At 47.2% G+C, this 19,926-nt stretch overlaps 1 protein-coding gene across 1 annotated transcript; it reads left to right on the plus strand.

Annotated features, from left to right (window-relative positions):
- The first annotated feature begins 1,538 nt into the window (after positions 1-1,538).
- Positions 1,539-19,579, plus strand: EPS8L3 (EPS8 signaling adaptor L3). Its single transcript, XM_078155521.1, has 16 exons — positions 1,539-1,569; positions 1,831-1,895; positions 9,675-9,833; positions 10,078-10,227; positions 10,342-10,406; positions 11,451-11,493; positions 11,854-11,968; positions 12,091-12,155; positions 12,468-12,542; positions 13,043-13,191; positions 14,456-14,567; positions 16,498-16,668; positions 17,261-17,395; positions 17,834-17,907; positions 18,661-18,793; positions 19,040-19,579. Exons 1-16 carry the CDS (start codon positions 1,539-1,541, stop codon positions 19,049-19,051), a joined length of 1,554 nt encoding a protein of 517 aa, XP_078011647.1. The 3' UTR covers positions 19,052-19,579.
- The last annotated feature ends 347 nt before the right edge of the window (positions 19,580-19,926 follow it).

Genomic DNA, 19,926 nt, shown 5'->3' on the forward strand with positions numbered 1-19,926 from the left:
GCCACCTCTATTAGGCACTTACCTGAGGGAGAAATGGGATCCCTGGGTTCTTAAAGGACTTCGACCTACATTGTCTAGCAGGGCTCCCCAGGCAAGAAAGGGCTCAGGGAACCGATCTCCTCTCTTATCCCCTTAGTTTTTGTTATTGTTAGTAATTGTTATTATTGTTAGTAATTGTTATTGTTAGTAATACATTTGCTTTAACCAAAAGCATAGTGCTTTTGTAAAAGCTCAGATAAATAAGTTGATGGTCCTTTAATTTATATTTTTCCCAAGTTCCCCCAGTACCTTAGTAGAGACACACACACACACACACACACACACACACACACACACACACCCCGCTCTGAAATGCCTTCTCTATCCAAGTAATCCATCATTCTATCTGTAAGATGGAGAAACCGAAGACTAGAAAAGAGAGTTTAACAGCACCCTCACCCCAAAAGTTCCACAGAAGGCTGCTCCCCCCTCTAAAAACCTTTGCAAGCAGGAAAGCCCCAACCTGGTCATTAGCCACTGATTCTAGGGTCATGCATATGTACTCTAGGCCAACGTTAAGAGCGTGGGGCCTTGATCCATAGCACATGCTAACCTGGGCCCCTGCTTCCTGACCTTTCTGAGCCCTTCTACGGAAAGGAGGGGCCTCAGCCTACGGTCATTTGAATAAGTTTTGCAAACTAAATGTTGGGAATTCTGTCTCCTCAGAGTTTTAGGATTATCCATCTGGAGCTAGAAGGGACTTCTGGGGCCCTCTAACCCCACCTCCTTATTTTACAGATAAGGAAATTGAGGCTTAGGGAGTTGAGATGACTTGGATTTAGACCTAATTCTTTTGAATCCAGAGTCAGTGTTCTTTCTAACACTAAGGGAGGCTACTGCTTCTCTCTTACATACCCATTTCTCTGATGTTCTGGTGTGGTCCCTTCCCCTCAACCTCCAGATAGGACATTGGCTGCTAGGCTCTGCCCCATGAAGAGACATCCAGAGTCTTTGTGGGAAGGATCTCAGGAGACAGAAGGGTCTTACTTCTTGAGGCTATCAGATGGCAGGCTGAAAGGTCAAGACCTGATATTTTTTTTACTAGATTTCCAGAGCAGACCACCAGCATAACGGATGGAGTATGCCACTCACAGGGTTGACTGGTCCCATCAGTGAGTCCTAGAATTTGTCAGACTCCCCAGACCCCATTGCACCTTTCCAAGTTTCATTTCCCTTCCCAATGGTCTTCTTTCCCCTTCCCTTTCCCCCTTTCCTCCTTTTTTTCTCCTCTCTTCTTCCTCCTTTTCTTTCTCCTTCCCTTTCCCCTTCTCCTTCTCCTTCCCCTTCCTATCAAGGGTCTACTCCTTTCTTTCTTCTTGGGAGCTTATTCTTGTGTCTTCAAAGCCCCCCTCTACCCCTTCCCTTTCAGATTTTATCTCTGTATATCCAGTCCCCACATCACTCTTTTTTGCACCCCACCATCTCCTGGGTGCTGATTATATCTCTTTTTGGGTTGGCTTTCCAGAGAGCCCAGATCGGCCCTCAACAGATCCAACAGCATGTCCAGACCCAGCAGCAAAACCATTTATGGTAAGTTTCTCCTTCCCCATCCTTGCCCTGCTGTTCTCCCTCCCTTTCCTTCCCTTTCCTGTCCCCACCTGCCATTTTCCTCCCTACTTCCCTTTCTGCCTCTTCTCCTTTCCTTCCCTTTCACACTGTAGCCCCTGCTCCTTCCCTTCCTCCTCCTCACCCACACTTTGTTTTGTCCCGCCCCCAGTCTCCTGACCTCCCCCCACCATCACCACCACATTCCAGCCCTTTCCCCTCTTCATCTTCTGCTCTTACCTTCAGAACAACGGAAAGAGTACTCTCAGACCATGGCTGCAGAACCCACCAACCTAAAGCTACGAGTGGAGGTAAGAATCGCTGCTCCCCAACACACACATGCCCCTTAGCTCTCCCCGGTCTCCCAGAGGGTCTTTTCTTCTCAGTATCTTCAGTTAATCCTCATGTTGCATCATCCAGGGGACTTTCAGTTTATCAATGTCCCTTATAAACTATGGGAGCCAGAACTAGACACAGTGCTGTGGATGTGATCTGACCCCTGCGGAAGACAGTGTTCTATTAACACCAATAACTCCCATTACATCATAATTCACTAGAACTGCTAGTTCTGGTTTCCACATAAGAGGCTTTCTAGCCACGTATCCCCAATGCTGTACTTATTGCCATTGATTGTTTTAGCCTGATCACAAAACTTTACATTTATGCCTATTAAATTTCATTGTGTTACCTTTGGCCAACTGTTATAGCCTGTCCTTTTGAGATAAACTATTCTATTAATCAGCAAAGTAAGTATACTTTCTTCCTTCAGAAAGTGAGGGATGTTTGTTTTGTTTCGTTAAAAAAAAAAAAAGGAAATGAGTGGAAGAGGGAAGGTGCCTTCAGAGAATGAGACAGTGATAATGCTAGAGAAGGGGAGCTAATTGTGAATTTGAGGAGTCAGGAGGGACTGGAGGATCTGACTACAGGCAATGGAGTTAATTTTAGAGAAGAAAAAGCCCTTTAGAAAAACTAAGCCTGGGGGCAGCTAGGTGGTGCAGTGGATAGAGCATCGGTCCTGAAGTCAGGAGGACCTGAGTTCAAATCTGGCCTCAGACCAAACACTTGACATTAGCTGTGTGACCCTGGGCAAGTCACTTAACCCCAATTGCCCCCCCCAAAAAAAAAAAAAACAAAAACCTACACCTGGAAGGGAAGATGAGGAAACAGACGTGGGTACAATGATTGACATGTTGGAATTAGAATGGGAGGACAAGGGAAGTTCACAACACAGTGTCTAGATATTTTCTGTCAAGCATGAGTTGAGGTCATTTGCACAAGGTGGGCTAGGGAAATGGAGGAGGAGGGAAGAATGAGAAGATTAGGAGAAGAGAAGGTGTAGAATAACCACTGTGGAAAGAAACCAAAGGAAAAGAAGGATTGATGAGCAATGATGAGGGCCAGGTTGCTGTCATCTTCTCTTGGTGTGAATCTGGCCAAGTCCACATAATTCTTAGCTATTCTCCAACCAAGAAGCCCTGACAGCGGCTCTGAAGTCAGCAGGCATTGTGAAAGTATAGGGGAGCAAGGAAATCTTGGATTATAATAACTTAAATTTATATAATCCTTTCAAATTTACAAAGCACTTTCCCCTCCACAATCCTGCGAGGGATTGCATACTACAAATATTATTATGCTCATTTTACAGATGGGACAACTGAGGCTCAATAGGATCGATTGGCTCGCCCATACTTAGGCAGCCAGCAAATGTTATAACTAGGTTTTGAACTGACATCTCCAAGTGGAATGTCATTCACTGCAGAGGGCACAAGTGGCTTGACTTGGAGTCTTGGCATATAGGGATGGGGAGTTGAGGGGATGGGTAGGAAAGGAAGGTTGAGACGAGCCGTAGTCCATTGTGGCCAGGAAGAAGCTAAAGGGTTGGCTGAGACAGGAGGGATTGAGTGGTTTAAGGTCGTGGTTGGGGAGATTTAGTAGTGCCTCAAGGGAAAACATTGTTTTTGTCTTTCTTTGCATCCCTAGTGCTTAACACAGTGACTGGCATATAGTAGGCACTTAGATGTTTGGGCAGTGTGGGCAATGAAAGGAAATGATCTTTAATACAGAGCTGGCTGTGCCTTGTGGTGATATTGATGGCTAAAAATCATTACTATTTATAGAGAGTGCTTTAAGGTTTGTACACTTTACATTTTCTCCTCCCAAGAACCCTGAGAGGTAAATGCTATTATTTTCCCCATCTTATAGATGAGGAGACTCAGGCAGATGGATATTAAGTGACTTACCCAGGGTAACCCAGCTAATCCATGGGGCTGGATTTGAAGGCAAGGCCTTCTTATTCCATATCCAGAGCTCTATCCACTGTACCACCTAGCTGAGGTCCAAGAGGGTGGCTATGCTGGAGGGTGGTTGATATTAGATCTGGAGGTCCTCAGAGTCAAGGAGGTGAGGTCAAGTCTGAAGACATGGATAGTGATGGTATAACTCACCTTTCCTCTAAGAGTGGGTCAGCTAGAGTTGAGAGGGTCCAAAAGACAAAGAAGAGGGGTCAAGCCGAGAGGGTTCAGAAGCTGTGGGTTCTTCCATTCCACTGGCTGGGAGGAAGAGTAGGGTCCAACGGAGAAGGAAGAAGCAGAGAAAAAGAAGGTGAGCCGAGTGTTAGAATCATCTAGGAATGTGAAAATGAATCAGAGGTCATGGTCAAAGACCATTGGCACAGACCACAGGGGCAGCAATCAGATGAAGGTAATACAAACAAATAATGTTGCTAAGCACTGGGGGAGATTCAAAGTTTAGATAAAACACCGTCCCTCCACTCATGTGGAAAGAATACTGGCTGTGTGGTTAAAGGACCTGGGTTCAAGTTCTACCCTTGATGCTTACTACTTGTATGCCCTGAAACAATTCCCTTCACCTCCGTGGCCTTCACTTTCCTCATCTGTAAAATGGGGGGGGATTGTATTCAGTGACCTCTGAGTTCCTTCCCAGCTCAAAATTGATATGATGACGAAGTTTAATCCAGTAGAACACATGACACATACGTCAATAACAACATGTCAATAGCATCATTTGTTTAGAACTTCTTCCATAATCTGACTTAAGAGATAAGACTCTGGGAGTTGGCTGAACTCCAGAGAAGTTAAAGGATCTGCTTAGAGTCACTGAATTGGTAGGTGTCAGAGGTGGAATTGGAACCCAGGCCTTTCTAACTCTGCACCCAACACTTATCCCCTATATATACCATATTGTCGTTCAGTCATTTTTCAGTTGTGTCCAACTCCTTGTGAGCCCATTCAGGGTTTTCTTGGCAGAGATACTGAAGTGGTTTGCCATTTTCTTCTCTAGCTCATTTCACAGATGAGAAAGCTGAGGCAAACAGGGTTAAATGACTTGCACACAGTGAGTAAGTATCCGAGGCTGGATTTGAACTCAGGAAGATGAGTCTTCCTGACTCCAGGCCAGGCACTCTATCCACTGTGGCGCCACTTAGCTGCCCCTCCCCATACCATCCCACCTCCATAATACATGCTAAGCGTATCACTGAGATACAGAGTGGAATGTGATTTTACCAACAGGGGGATCAAAGAAGGCTTCACGGAGGCATTGGCATTTGAACTGGGCTTAAAGGAGGAGTAGGAATCTACCCGGGGAAGAGGAAGAAGAAAGACATTCCAGATAAAGGGAACAGAGTGAACCCTGACACAGGCAGGGAGAGCACAGGATGTCTGAGAGTAGGGGTCCAATCTGTCCATGCCCACAGAACACATGCAGGGGAGTGACAGAAGATAAGGCTCCAACGGCATGGTGCCATTAACTACAAAGGGCCTGGAATGTGAGGGGAAATTATTGAAAATTTACTTAATAGGCGAGAGAGAGCCACTGAGGGTTGCTTGGTTTTTTTTTTATTTGTTTGTTTGCTTGCTTTATTTTATATAAGGATAACAAGACCAGATCTGTGTATATAAGGAAGGAATTTGTATCTAAGAAAGGAAGGAAAGGAAAGGAGATGATGTGAGGGAGAGACAGACAGCCAGACAGAGGCAGAGAGAGGACAGACAGAGAGACAGAGAGAAAAACAGACAGAGAAAGAGAGAGGAGAGAGACAGAGAGAGATCATATTTATAAAGTATTTATTTAGCATAGTACCTGGTACATAGTAGGCACTTGTCACTCCCCCCTGCCCAATCCTGGCAATAGTATGAGGGATGAAAAGCGTGTATGTAGGAAGGAAGACCTGTTAGGAGGGTGTTACACCAGTCCAGCGGTGGCGAGGGTGTATGCTAGGTTGCAGTTATAATAAAGAGGAGGGCAAATGAGACGGACGTGACTGGTAAAGGTACTTGATTGGATATGAATAGAGAGGAATGGGGGCAGGGGCATTTATGCAGTGCCTACTGAATGCCACTGAGTGCTTTTTCACAAATACGAATAGTGAAAGGGAGGTAGGAGCCAAATGTGGGAAAGTAAAGTAAGTGAATGGTAGGACCAGCGAAGGTGCCACATGAGGGAACCCTTCTAATTTATTTTTGCTTCTTCCCCAGTGCCCAGCTCGACTCTGAACACACAGTAGATATTTAATAAATGGTTGATGAACGAATATTATAGGAGTGTGAATGATGAGGAATTGAGAGAGGGCTGTAGTCTGATGGTTCTCAGATGACGGTGGGACCCAACAGTAAGCTCACCCATGAGCCAGCTAAATTCTCCATGGAAAGGGTAGAAGTGTTGTGATTCATGGGAAAGAGGGGAGAGAACAAGCATGTCACCAGGCACTGTGCTAAGTGCTCTTTTACAAACATTATTTCATTTGACACTCACAGCAACCTTATGAGGTAGGTGCTATCATTATCCTCATTTACAGATGAGGAAACTTTAAGTGTGCAGGGTCCTACAGCTAATAAGGGTCAGAGTTAGGATTTGAACTCAGATCTTTCTGACTCTAGGCCCAGCGTACTATAAATCAGGTGCCTCTGGTTTGGACAAGTGACTGTCTCCAACTATTTGCAAGACGCAGAAGAGGGAAAGACCTTTTTCTGCTTAGCCCCTGAGGGCAGAACCGGGATTGATGGGAAGCCAACTCAAACTCAATGTAAGGCATCTGGTAGCTGCAGGGCAAGGCAGCTAGGGGGCGCCAGAGTGCACAGGGAGCCTGACCTGGAATTAGGAAGACCTGAGTTCAAATGTGATTTCAGACTGTGTGATCCTGGGCAAGTCACTTAACGCTGTTTGCCTCAGTTCTTCTATCAAATGAGCTGGAGAAGGAAATGGCAAACCACTCCAGTATCCTTGCCAAGAAAACCCCCAACTGGGTCACAAACAGTTGGACACAACTGAACAACGACAGCAAAGCTATGGGGCACAGGGCACTGGACTTAGAGTTAGGAACAACTGAGTTTGAATCCTGCCTCAAGCACTGTGTGATCCTGGACAAGTCATTTAACCTCTCCTAGCCTCAATTTCCCCATTTGTAACATGGGTTTCACACTGCATTGGTATTCACATTATCTGAATTTGTACATATTTCCATTGGGCTGGGGTAAATTACCATATTTTACATAATTAGAACTTTGAATGGAGTAAATTCAAATGCATGCCAAGCTTCAGGTGACTCATTATTCTCACTAATCTGGACCTGGCTATAATAGCATCTGCCTCAGGCCCTTATTGCAAGGAATAAGTGCGATAACATATAATATACTGCTTTGAAGCAGTATACAAACTGTCTCAAAGGTCTTAATGCAGTATTAAGCTGAAAACTGTACTAAGACCTTTGAGACAGTCTGTATAAATGTCAGCTCGACACTAGGGTCCTTCAGGCCGGAGTCAGATCACTCACTCAACAAACAAGCATTTCTTAGGTTACTGTTGTGCCTGGGCAATGGATGGCCAACTGTCAGGGACTCCTGTTCAAGTAATAGGTGGATTAATGATGGCTGAGCTCACCTCCAACCCTGAGAATCTATAATCCTGAGAAACCAAGTGTGTGCCGAAGTAGGGAAGGATAGGGGAGGTCTGAGGGTTCTGACAGAGGCTATAGGTTTGTTCAGAGAGAGGTGGGTGTGGGTAACAGAGGGGATTGAAGCATTAGTATGGCAGGCATTATGGGGGTCCATGTTAGAGGCAGGAAAGGGAAGTGGGTGGGAGAGGAGAAAGAAAGAAAAGGGAAGGAAGGAAGAGAGAGAAAGAAGGAAAGAGAGAGAAAAAAGGAAGGAAGGAAGGAAGGAAGGAAGGAAGGAAGGAAGGAAGGAAGGAAGGAAGGAAGGAAGGAAGGAAGGAAGGAAGGAAGGGAAGGAGGGAGGGAGAGGGGGAGAGAGAGAGAGAGAAAGAGAGAGAGAGAGAGAGAGAGAAAGAAAGAAAGAAGAAAGAAAGAAAGAAGAAAGAAAGAAAGAAAGAAGAAAGAAAGAAAGAAAGAAAGAAAGAAAGAAAGAGGAAGGAAGGAAGGAAGGAAGGAAGGAAGGAAGGAAGGAAGGAAGGAAGGAAGGAAGGAAGGAAGGAAGGAAGGAAAGAAGGAGGGAAGGAAGGAAGGAAGGAAGGAAGGGAAGGAGGGAGGGAGAGGGGGAGAGAGAGAGAGAAAGGAGAGAGAGAGAGAGAGAGAGAGAGAGAGAGAGAGAGAGAAGAGAGAGAGAGAGAAAGAAAGAAAGAAAGAAAGAAAGAAAGAAAGAAAGAAAGAAAGAAAGAAAGAAAGAAAGAGGAAGGAAGGAAGGAAGGAAGGAAGGAAGGAAGGAAGGAAGGAAGGAAGGAAGGAAGGAAGGAAGGAAGAAGGAAGGAAGGAAGGAGGGAAGGAAGGAAGGAAGGAAGGAAGGAAGGAAGGAAGGAAGGAAGGAAGGAAGGAAGGAAGGAAGGAAGAAGGAGGGGGAAAAGGAAAGGAAGACAGAGAGAAGGAGAGGGAAAGGGAGACAGGGAGAAGGAGAAAGAAGCAGAGGGTGAGTGAGAGGGAGAGAGGAAGAGAAGAAAAAAGGGAAAGGAAGAGGAAGAGGGAGGAGGAGAGAGACAGTGGAAGAAGAGGGAGAAGGAGGAAGAGGAGGAAGGAGTGCAGAAGATGAGAGTGACACACTTGTGATCTGTAGAACAGACCAAGTGAAAAGACAAGACAAATTCATGAAGCAGTTGAATAACCCAAGACAGTAAGTGTGATCCAGGCTAACAGAGAGACAGCACAGAGTGTGGGAGCCTAGAGAAGGGAGGAAGTGCTCTCATAGAGGTGACTTCATGGAGGGGATGGGATCAGAGCTGCATCCCAGACCCTGGGTAAGAGATTGTGAAGGGACAGGATTTTCATATGGTTGTGTGCAGAGTCACAGACACAAGAACAGGATTCAGCGAGTCCAATAATTCAGTCCGTATTTATGAAGAACCTAATATGTGCAAGATAGATCGCAAGGCCTAGTGGCTCAGCAGCCACAGAGTTCGAGCGTCACTCTGACAATGTCCTGGAGAAGGTGTATAATCAATCTCTCAGTGCTCAGTGTAACTCTCAGTCTAACAGCATGTTTCAGAGGAGGTGCTGACCTGCACTGAGAGAGGGAATTCCCTCACCCAGGAGCTCCCCATGCTAATGAAAGCACATATCCAGTCCCTATCCTTATGTGCAAGCTCTGGCTTGTGTCTAGCTCTGGAGATGCAGAGGATGCAGAGATAAAATGGCAGGTTCTGGGGCTGGCCTGCTTAGAGTCAAGCATGGATTAGGGAACAATGTGAGATAAAACTGTAATGGAAGGGAGGGGCAGGTTTATGTCTCTGAGAAGTAAGCAAAGGAGTGTGGGCTTTATCCCCTCAGCTATAGGAAATCCAAGGGGCTGCCAGCTCTTTGCTCCAGTACCTGAAACCTCATGGATTCAAAATGGTCACAAAGTTGTCCCTTTAAACAGACCATCATCTGACCCAAACCCTGAAGCGTGCCTAATGTCAGCCTTCTTTGCCAAGCCCTTCTCCCTTGAAATATGCCCTGACTCCAACCTTGACCTTGACCTTGACCTTGACCTGGGCAGGTTGAAGGTAGGTTCTACTTGTCTGGAGACTTCGGGGATCACTTCACCACCTCAGAGAGCTTCCTACACCATGTGAACAAGGGATCTGCTGTACCCCCTCCTCAAAGTTCCCCCAACTCCTGAGCATTCTCCCTTCTCATTCCTCAGCACCTGCTGACCTGTAAGCTCGGCTCAGGAACCATCCAGGAACCTAAGGATGTAATCGAGAAGCTTCAGATGATGGATGCCCAAGGTCAAGTGTGGGGCCAAGATGTGGTCCTGCAGGTCAAAAACCACTGGCTTCAAATCCTAGATATTGAGACCAGGGTGAGGATTTCAGCATATCCCTCCCCTCCTCTTTCCCCAAGGGGACCTTGACCTTTCTCTCCTCCATATTCCCTCTCCTGCTGATTCCTCCCCTCCCAGGTCCAAGGACTCCCCCAGGTAGGTATGGGTTGGAAGGGCCAGTTTAGGGGCTGTGGGTGTTGTATGTTGGAGGGAGCCCTTTGGAGGGAATGTGTTCTGGTTCTCCAGAAAACACCTTTACTAAGCCCTTCCTTTCCTCCCACAGGAAGAGATGGATTCTTACCCCTTGGATGGCATACAGTCCCTAGATGCCATATTGAATAGCTGTTCCTACAATTCAGTTCTATTAATCAACCTTCAGGAGCCGGGCCACCCTTTGACCAGTGTCCTGCTATTCCAGTGCTGGGAAGTCGGGGTGAGCGGCCTGGGGAGGAAAGATACAAAGCAGTGACCTTACCATCCTGGAGGGGAATAAGAAACGTTTAGGCCCCTACCCAGACTCATGTCTTCTGATTATCCTTTTCTCCAGGCTGAGATTCTGAGGAGTAATCTACAGAAGGCTATTGATGAATCCAAAAAGAGGCAAGAATCAAGGTAGAGCCTCTCTCTAACCCCCAAGGCCCTCTGATGCTCCCAAGGATGACTGGCCCTCGGCCCCTGGGTCAATGGGAAGAGATCACTCCTCGCACCCAGAGCCTAATTTGGGATATCCCAGTTGCTATCCTCAAGGCTAGAAAAAGATAGGGTCAAGAAAAGGGCCAAAATTGGGCCCAAGCTGGAGGAAATGGAAATAAAAAGAGAGTGAGGATGGAGATGGGGCTGGAGGGTATGGCCAGGGTTGGAATTAGAATGGGGATAGATGAGAGGCTGGGACAGCCAGGTGGTGCAGTGGACAGAGCACCAGGCCTGGAATCAGAAAGACTCATCTTCCTGAGTTCAAATCTGGCCTCAGACACTAGCTGTGTGACCCTGGGCAAGTCACTTAACCCTTTTTGCCTCGATTTCCTCATCTGTAAAATGAGAATGGAGAAAGAAATGGCAAACCATTCCAGAAAGAGAAAACCCCAAATGGGGCCATGAAGAGTTGGACATGACTGAAACAACCAAACAAGAGCGAAGATGAGAGGCTAAAGAAGGGGGGTGAAGAAAGACTCTAGAGATGGGAAAACACCTAAAGGCTAAAGATTAAAATAGAGGTGGAAATGGGCCTGGTTCAAAAGGGAGTGGGTAGAGACTAGGATGGGGATGGTGGGATAAATGGGAGAGGAGGCTGGAGTTACCTGAGTTGAGAAGACAATAAGACAAAACACTGTCCTGAGGGCCTGGAGGCTAGGGGCAGGGGACCCTCTATCCCTGTTTCTAAGATCCAGCCTCAGATTTTATTATATCCTTCATAGACACAGATTTGGGGGTACCCTACACAATGAAAATAGGCAGGAGGCATATCCCCCAGAAAAGCATCCCTGGAACTCCACTGAGCAGAGTGAGTAGGGTCCAGAGGATACAGGGAGGTGGGATGGGGATGGGGAGAGATGTTGATTGAAGCAGGGGAGGGAGATGGCTTCCTCTGCAGCCCTGGGGAATGAAGTGCCACAAGAGACCGCAATGGCCAACTCCCTTGTCTTCTGAACGTTACAGGACTCCTCGCCTCATACCAGCCTACTACCCAGGAATCACAGGGGTTTGACCAATTTCCCCTGCAGAAGGCAGAGCCTAAGCTCCCCCTGGACGTGGAGAGAGAAATAGTAAACATATCCAGCCTTAAGCTGGGACCCCCTGACTTTGGGCACACTGTGAAGGGAGGGGGAAGGGATGAAGGAAGGACCAGAGCCCCTTCCTCTTTCATGGAAACCAGAGGCTGGAACAATGGTGGAATTGGAGGAAGGCTAAGGCTAGGCAGGTGGGCAAGGCTAGGGCTGGTTAGACAGACAGGAATGGAAGCTCCCATGTGTGGCCAATGGCATAGTATTCTGAGGGAGCGCCGGGGTCACTGGCCTATTCAAAGTCAAAGGCTCAACCTGGGGGGGTTGTCTGGACACAGGAAGAACTGAACAACATCCTGAGTGAAATTGAGCTATTTGTGGAGATGGCAAAGAAGACCCCAAAAAATAACACTAAAAAGAAGAAGATTTTGGGGAAGAAGAAGACCCCAAAAGGTGAGCACAAGGCCTGGGTGGGATAGGGGCCACCAGGAGGATATTTAGGAATAGTGGGGGTAGAGGGAGAGGCATGGGCACAGGGCTGTGAGTGGTCAGTCAGTCCTATCTCTGCCTCACAGGGCCTCTTTCAGAACCCCAATACATAGAGGGCTTCCAGAAGATCAAGCGTGCATTCAATTTCCTGGTAAGTCAACCCCTGAGGAGACAGGGGGAGGTGTGGTTAGTCCTGGGACTGAAGCTCCTTCTCCAGCCTTCTACCCCCAAAACAAACCTCCTCCCCTCCTCCCCATTTCATAAACCCTAGCCTCAGCTCCTCCCCTCTCATCCAAAAATCACACCCTACCCCTGAAACTTGCCTCTCTAGAAGCAACTCTAGAAACAATGATTCCCCCTTCCCCTCCCTCTCTACTGCCTGGAAACCAAGCCCTCAACCTCTTTGAGGGAGCCGAGTGCCCTGGTGGTGACAGGGGGGGTTGGTCTATTAATATGTCCCCAGGGGAAGCTGAATATCTATCTACAGCAGCCAGATGCCCCTGAATTTGTACACATCCTCTTCCAAGCTTTGGACATGGTAAGTTGAAATGGCACAAGGTAGATTATGATGGAGAATGAAAGAGGAAGAGGTCCACGCAGACAGAAAATTGAGGAGAGCAGAGGAAATGGGGAAAGGTGGAGGTGGGCAGGAATACAATGAGCAGGTAAAGGGATGGAAGGTGAGAGAAAGAAGGGAGTCCTATTTTACCCTCAATTCCATCCCAACACACTCAAATTCTTGCATGTTCCAACACAGCTAACACTGCGCAGGGCTTCAGAACAAAGCTACTACCTTCAATCCCAAGTTAGTCAGGGATGCTTCGGACTGGGAGGAGACCTCAGAGGAAGAACTCAGGGAGAAGGTCCCGTGGACTAGACAGATGCTTGATTATACACAAATGTCCAAATATAGGCATTTTAAAACCTACCTATACGTATTGGGGGCTGGCACGTCAAGGTCATTCTAATGCTGTTTCCTGTTCAGCTCTTCCTGGCAAGGAATTGCTGTTCCCAACCCACCCTCCACTATTCCCCCAGGTGATGTCCAACTGCCCCAATCCTCATTGGGCAGCTTCTGTAGATGTTCCCGGGTTAACCTCCAAGGTCATTGACTTGCTGAATTCTTGTCTGACACGAAATGAAATGGATTTCTGGAAAAGTCTAGGAGAGTTCTGGACCACCAGCACGTGAGAGCAAACTCCAGTCACACCATTGGTCCCAGATGCCTGCACTCACTTCCAAGCCCCAAGCATACCCTTACATGGGCATGATACTAGATTCAGAGAATCTTAGATTTGAAAGGGACCTTAGAGTTCATTGAATCTACCTCCCACCCAATACAGGAAATCATTTAGTGTATTTCTGGTTGGTTATATGGAAATCAAGGTTGACCCTACACTCAAATAGGGTTGTGCACAAAGTAAAGCTGGCCCGCAACACATATATAAGGTATAATAAAAAGAACATGGGACTCGGAACTGGAGATGCTACTGTTCCTTGGTGATGGTGGGCATGTCTCTCCCATCCTTTCTCATCCTCAGGGTCCTTATTGGCAAAAATGAGGTGGATGGATGGAAGACCCTTTCCAATTCCAAATTGTATGTGCCCATCATCCTTAATAGCTCTGTGTGCAGAAAGTTATAATACAGAAAGTTAAAATTCCTTACAAATGTATTAGTATGGGAAATAGGGAAGGGAATAAGCATTTATGCAGTGCCTGCTATGTGCTAGGCACTGCTTTACAAATATTGCCTCATTTGATCCTCACAACAACCTGTAGGTGCTGTTAGTATCCTCATTTTACAGTTGAGGAAACTGAGGCAAACAGATGTTAAGTGACTTGGCCAGGGTCATATGGCTAGGAAATAGGCTGGATTTGAACTCAAGTCTCCTGACTCAAAGCCCAATTCCTCTGTCTACTGTGCCACCTAGTTGCCTAGCTGATAGAGCTATAAAGTTGGAAGGAAACTTGTCCAACCATCTCATGTTACAGCTGAGGAAACTGAAGCTGAGAGAGCTGTAGTGCCTTGCTCAGAGCCACTCCACTATTAAGTGGCAGAATTGAGAATTGAACTCTGGCCTCTGATTCTTTCCAGCATCCCATGTTGTTTCCTTTAAAATATAATTGGCTGTGTCCTTTTCTCATAAGTGTGCCTAGAGTTTTCTCTAGTATCACGGTGTTGTGCAAAAAGAGCTGAATTTGAGTCCCAACCTTACCCGTTTCTAGCTATGTGACCTTGGGCAAGTCACCTAACTTCTCTGGATCTCAGTTTCCTCATGTAAAATAAAAGGATTTGAACAGATAGCTTCTAAGGGCCCTTTCTGTTTTAAACGGATGGTCCTATAGCCTAGCAAACACTGCTGTCTCCCTCCTGTCTTCTTTGTGCCATAGTTCAGCATAGAAGGGGGATTGGCTCAGGTAGGGTTTGTTTGGTGTTTTCCCCTCCCCAGGGATTATGGGCCAGACCAAGAGCCCACGAATTCTACATACGTGCCCAGATTCCACAGGCAATCTGAATCTTCAGAGTTCTCCGCAGTCATTCACCAGCACAACCCCACCAAGGTAAGAAACAATCCTGGCTCCTGGGGATGGAGAGTGGAGCACAGGCGGCACCTTCTCCATTAGTGGGTGGCAGCTCCCCTCACTCCTCCCAGAGACCCAAGTCTCTTCCCAAGCTCCTCCAGTGCTAGGTTAGATAGGCAGCCTTGGCCAAGCCCCTTTGCTTTCCTGCCAGAGTCAAATTCCAAGTGATGTTACCCTCAATAATGGTGTGTGTGTTTGTATTTGTCTGCCAGACTATCTTGAGGGTGTGGGGAGAATTATCATCAGTTAGAATGTTTCCCACCCCTGGGCTGGTTCCCTGCTTTGATTTGTTCCCTGTTCTCTCTTCTTTACAGGACCAGGATCTCAGCAGCCCCAGGTTTGTCCTAGGGTCAATAGGGGTGGGTCATAGCCCAAGGAGTCTCCAGAACTCACTCTCCCTCCCTCTCTCTCTCCTCTCTCTCTCTCTCTCTCTCTCTCTCTCTCTCTCTCTCTCTCTCTCTCTCTCTCTCTCTCCATCTGTCTCTTTCTATCTCTTTCTCTGTCTCTGTCTCCCTCCATCTCTCTCTGCATCTCTCTCTGACTCTGTCTCTTTCTCTCTGTCTCTCCTTCTCCCTGTCTTTCTCTGTCTCTGTCTCTTTCTCTCTTTTCTCTTTCTATCCTCTCCCTTCTTTTCCTCTCTCCCTCCCTCTTTCTCTCTCTGTCTGTCTTCATCTGTCTCTTTCTCTCTGTCTGTCTCCCTCCATCTCTCTGTGTCTCTGTCTCTTTCTCTCCTCTTCTCTCCTCTCTCTCTCTCTCTCTCTCCATCTGTCTTCATCTGTCTCTTTGTCTCTGTCTCCCTCCATCTCTCTCTGTGTGTGTCTCTCTGTGTCTCTCTCTGTGTCTCTCTCTGTCTCTCTCTGTCTCTTTCTCTCCCCTGTCTCTCTCTTTCTCTGTCTCTGTCTCTCTGTCTCTCTTTGTGTGTCTCTCTCTGTCTCCTTCTGTCTCTTTCTTTCTTTCTCCCTGTCTGTCTCTGTCTCTTTCTCTCCTCTCCCTTCTCTTCCTCTCTCTCTCTCTCTCTCTCTCTCTCTCTCTCTCTCTCTCTCTCTCTCTCTCTCCCTCCCCGTCTTCATCTGTCTCTTTCTGTCTCTGTCTCCCTCCATCTCTCTGTGTCTCTGTCTCTTTCTTCTTCTCTCCTCTCTCTCTCCCTCTCTCTCCATCTGTCTCTGTTTCTGTATCTTTCCCTCTGTCTCCCTCCATCTCTGTGTGTGTGTGTCTCTCTCTGTCTATCTCTCTCTCTGTCTCTCCCCATCTCTCTCTCTTTCTCTTTGTCTGTCTCTCTGTCTCTCTTTTGTGTGTCTCTCTCTGTCTATTTTTGTCTCTGTCTCTCTCTGTCCCTGTCTCTCTCTCTCTCTCTCTCTCTCTCTCTCTCTCTCTCTCTCTCTCTCTCTCTCTCTCTCTCTCTCTCTCTCTCTCCCTCCCTTCCTCCCACCCCACCTCTTCTCTTCTTGTTTGAGGCATCACTGTGCTCCAAGGACACTAGGTACCGTCCTCAAGGGGGAAGAGCAGACAGTGTTCTCAGAGCTGAAACAAGCTGTCTCTTGCCCCATACATCCTGACCCTTCCCCAGCTAGTGCCCCCGCCCCCACAGTTTAACAGCTGAGACATCTGGAACCTCATCTGCCTGCCCTGCTGCACTGTGAGCAGAGGGGGAAGAGGCCAGGTTACAGCAGTAGAGCAGACACAAAAGTTTCTGGAATTTCAAAGCTAGAGGGAATCAGCCCCTCCCATGAAGGGCCCCCAGCCCTCAGACTGCTCCCTGAGCAGACTGCTTCCTGAGCCCCATGATTATGTGTAAGGGGATGGGGGAAGGAATGAGGCAAAGGTAAGAGCAACCTAAAAGACCCCATGAGACTCCCAGGTACTGAGAAGATCCAATGGGGGACCAGATGTCACAGGTCCCATCCTCCAGAATTCATTTCCCCTTTACCATGGTCCTCCCCTTGGAGGCCTGAGAACTCTCCTTGACTTCATCCCCTACAGAGCCAGCCTAACCCAGCAGCCTCTACTAATGCAAGTCCAGTATGAGTTTGAAAGCAGAAATCCACGGGAGCTGACAGTGACTCAGGGTGAGGTGCTGGAGGTGAGCAATGAAAATTGTCAAGAGATTAAAGGGGAAGGAATAAGCATTTATTAAGTGCCTACTGTGTGCCAGGCACTGTGCCAAGCATATCACAAATATCTCATTTGAATCTCATAACAACCCTGTGAGGTGGGTATTGTTATTATCCCCATTTTATAGTTGAAGAAACTGAGGCAAACAGATATTGTGCCTTGTCTAGCATCATACAAAGCTAGTGAGTGTCTGAGGGTATCTCTGAACCTGGGTCTTCCTGATTCCAGGCCTGGTTCTCTATCTACTGAGCCACCATCTGCTGTCTCTAATGATGAACCTACTTATGGGGGAGGGGGGGACAGTAGAATGGAGAGGGACCAGAAGAGACAGACAGCTTGGAAGGGGGGAAGGGTTTGAGTCTAAAAGGATTTTTCATGACGAGTGTAGGGAGAGGGGATTATAGGGAGGAGGAAACAAGAAGGTAGAGGTAAAGGAAGAAAAAGAGAAAGGGAAAGTTTACTTCCACTCCTCACAAGGAGACTACTTGGTGACCCCCTCCCCATCCCCAAACCAGGTAAGGCAGAGTCCCTGAGCTGAGAAATGCCTTGATTTTCCACAGATTTTGGACCACAGCAGACAGTGGTGGCTGGTGAAAAACAAAGGCGGGCAAAGAGGCTACATTCCTAATAACATCCTGGAACCCGTGAATTCAGACCTACAGAGGAACAGGAGCTGGTCTAGCTCCCCAACTCGGGTAACTGTAAACTGTAACTAGGGTGGATAGACCAGGCTTCATCCCAGGGCTCCAAAGTTCAGAGGGTGTCTGCAGTTCTCAAACCCATTAGAAACGTAGCTCTTAGAGAAAAGACACAGTTAGAAGCTACTAGAAGGCCCAGGCTTCTTCCCCCAGCACACACCAGGAGTGCCCCTCCTTGACCCCCACCATCCCCAGATCCTCTCACCTGCCACTAGCCATTGATGCAAAAGCCACCAGTTGTAACTGCACGGAACTGTCTGCCTGGTCCCCTTTCCAAACCTCCAGCTCTTTAGGGAAGTAGTGAACGCTAGGTTGCACAGTTGGATATGGGTCTAGGGCAGGGAGAAGAGACCGTCCTAGATGCATGATGATGCTGTGAGGAAAAGGGAAAACGAGTCAGCCTTGGAACCCCCTGGTTTCTCCGTGCTCTCCTAGGGTCCCATGCTGCGGCCCACCTCCAAACCACAGGAGGTGAGGGATTGGCTGGAGTCAGAGAACTTCTCTAACATGTAAGTGCTAGCCCCAGCCCTTGGGGGAAGTGAGAGAAGGGGGGTGCCCTAAGAAGGGAGACCTGGGGAATCCCACTTCTTTCAGATACTTTAACAAAATACCACCGCCACCCATCTCCCCTCATTCAACAAGCATTTATTAAGTGGCTAACGTATTCAGGGCACTTTACTAGGCTAGGGAGCCTAGTAAAGTCCCTGCCCTCATGTGATAAGATATCTGTAATAAAAGCACATTAGAAAAGAAGAGATGTGCTATGGGATATCCAGGGGGAAAGGTGAATCAGGTTAAGGATTGGGGAAGGCCTTGGTGAAACAGGTGGCATTTGGTTTAGGATTTAAAGAATGAATAGGAATTTAACTGAAGTGAAGGGAAAGGAAGATGTGCCCCCTCAGTCCAGAATTACATCATCTCCAAGATCTCAGTCACCAGAACTATCTGTTCCCCCAACCATATCTATGAAGTTAGAACTAAGCCAGAGCAACAAGACTTTTGTCTCAGGGCGCTGAATTTAGTGGGCACTAACAGCACTTCTATACTCTTAGAGCAACTCAGACTACAAAGTTCAGCCCCTAGTGAGCAAGAGTAATTAGTTAAAATGGAAAGCTACAAAATGGATACGGTTTCTTCCCCACCTTCCACTATGCAGTCTCCCACTCCCCTACACCAATATCCTAGTCTTTGCTTCCCCAGAGCTTGTCTTGGAATCAAAATAATAGGACTGATTACTAGTTATGACCTTCTGTCTCTCATAGCACCATTAAGAGCTTGGGAATGCTGACAGGAAGCCAACTGCTGCACATGCGACCCCGGGAGCTGCAGCTCGTGTGTCCAGATGAAGCCCCCCGAGTCCTGGAACGGATAGAGGAAGTGAAGATGATGCTAGGGGTAAGGCTAGCATAGGCCTCTGCTTTCTGAATGGGTGTCTCTGTTGAATACTGGGAGTAACAGCGGGAGGGGACAAAGGGCCCAGTAGCACTTGTATGACTACAGGAGTTTGGGGGTACAGTCACTGATTCTGACAGGATAGCCAGTTGCTCTGGGCATGTGAGTAGTTACTCCTAAATCTATGGTTACTAAATCTACATTTCCTTGTCCCTTTGCATCCTGAACCCCATCCTTTTCCTTCCCCAGATGGGACCTTAGGCTTTACCCAGAACAGCCAAGGATAAAGAATTAAATCCCTGGTTTCCTCAAGCAAGGCAACAGATTGGATGCTCCCAGCAGTGCTGTGTCTTTGGACACCTCACCCACCCACATTTGGCACCTCATTCTAAGCTTTCTAAACCCTAGTTCCTATTCCAGGACCCAACTATCTGCCCAACTCCATGTCTAGGCCTATACTTTTTCTGAGGTGAAATGGGAATATGAGCAGTGGATAGGGGGGAGGGGGAGGAAGGGAGGCTGAAATATAAGGTTACCAGGATGATTCTTGTGCTTAGCCATTCATGCCTGTCTGGAGCCATCCCCAGAAACTGAGTATTTATTATACTTCTTCCTCTCTCCAATAAACCAATGCCTGTGACCAAAGACCCTATCTTTGTATACTTTCACCCAACCTTTGCATGAAGATCTTAAGTGAATAATAATAATTCGGGAAATGTAAATTAAAACAATTCTGAGGTTCCACCTTACATCCATCAGATTTGCAAAGTTGGTAAAAAAAAAAAAAGGAAAAGAACATGATAAACACTTTAGGGATTGTGGGAAAACAGGTGCCTTACTGCACTGTTGGCGGAGATGTGAACTGGTCAAGCCATTATGGAAAGCAATTTGGAACTATGCCCCAAAAGCTATAAAATTGTGTATATGTATATCCCCTTTGACCTATCACTACTGATATAGGTCTCTACCCCAAAGAGATCTAAGAAAGAGGGAGAGGAGACATATCTACAAAGATAGCAACTCTTTTTGTGGTGGAGAAGGATTCGAAACCAAAGGGCGTCCACAAATTGGCAAGTGACTGAACAGGTTATGATATATGAATGCGATAGGATACATTGTGCTGTAGGAAACTCTGA

The sequence above is a fragment of the Phascolarctos cinereus genome, unplaced genomic scaffold, assembly GCF_003287225.1.
Source record: "Phascolarctos cinereus isolate Bilbo 61053 unplaced genomic scaffold, phaCin_HiC Scaffold_5;HRSCAF=322, whole genome shotgun sequence".
Classification (NCBI taxonomy): domain Eukaryota; kingdom Metazoa; phylum Chordata; class Mammalia; order Diprotodontia; family Phascolarctidae; genus Phascolarctos; species Phascolarctos cinereus.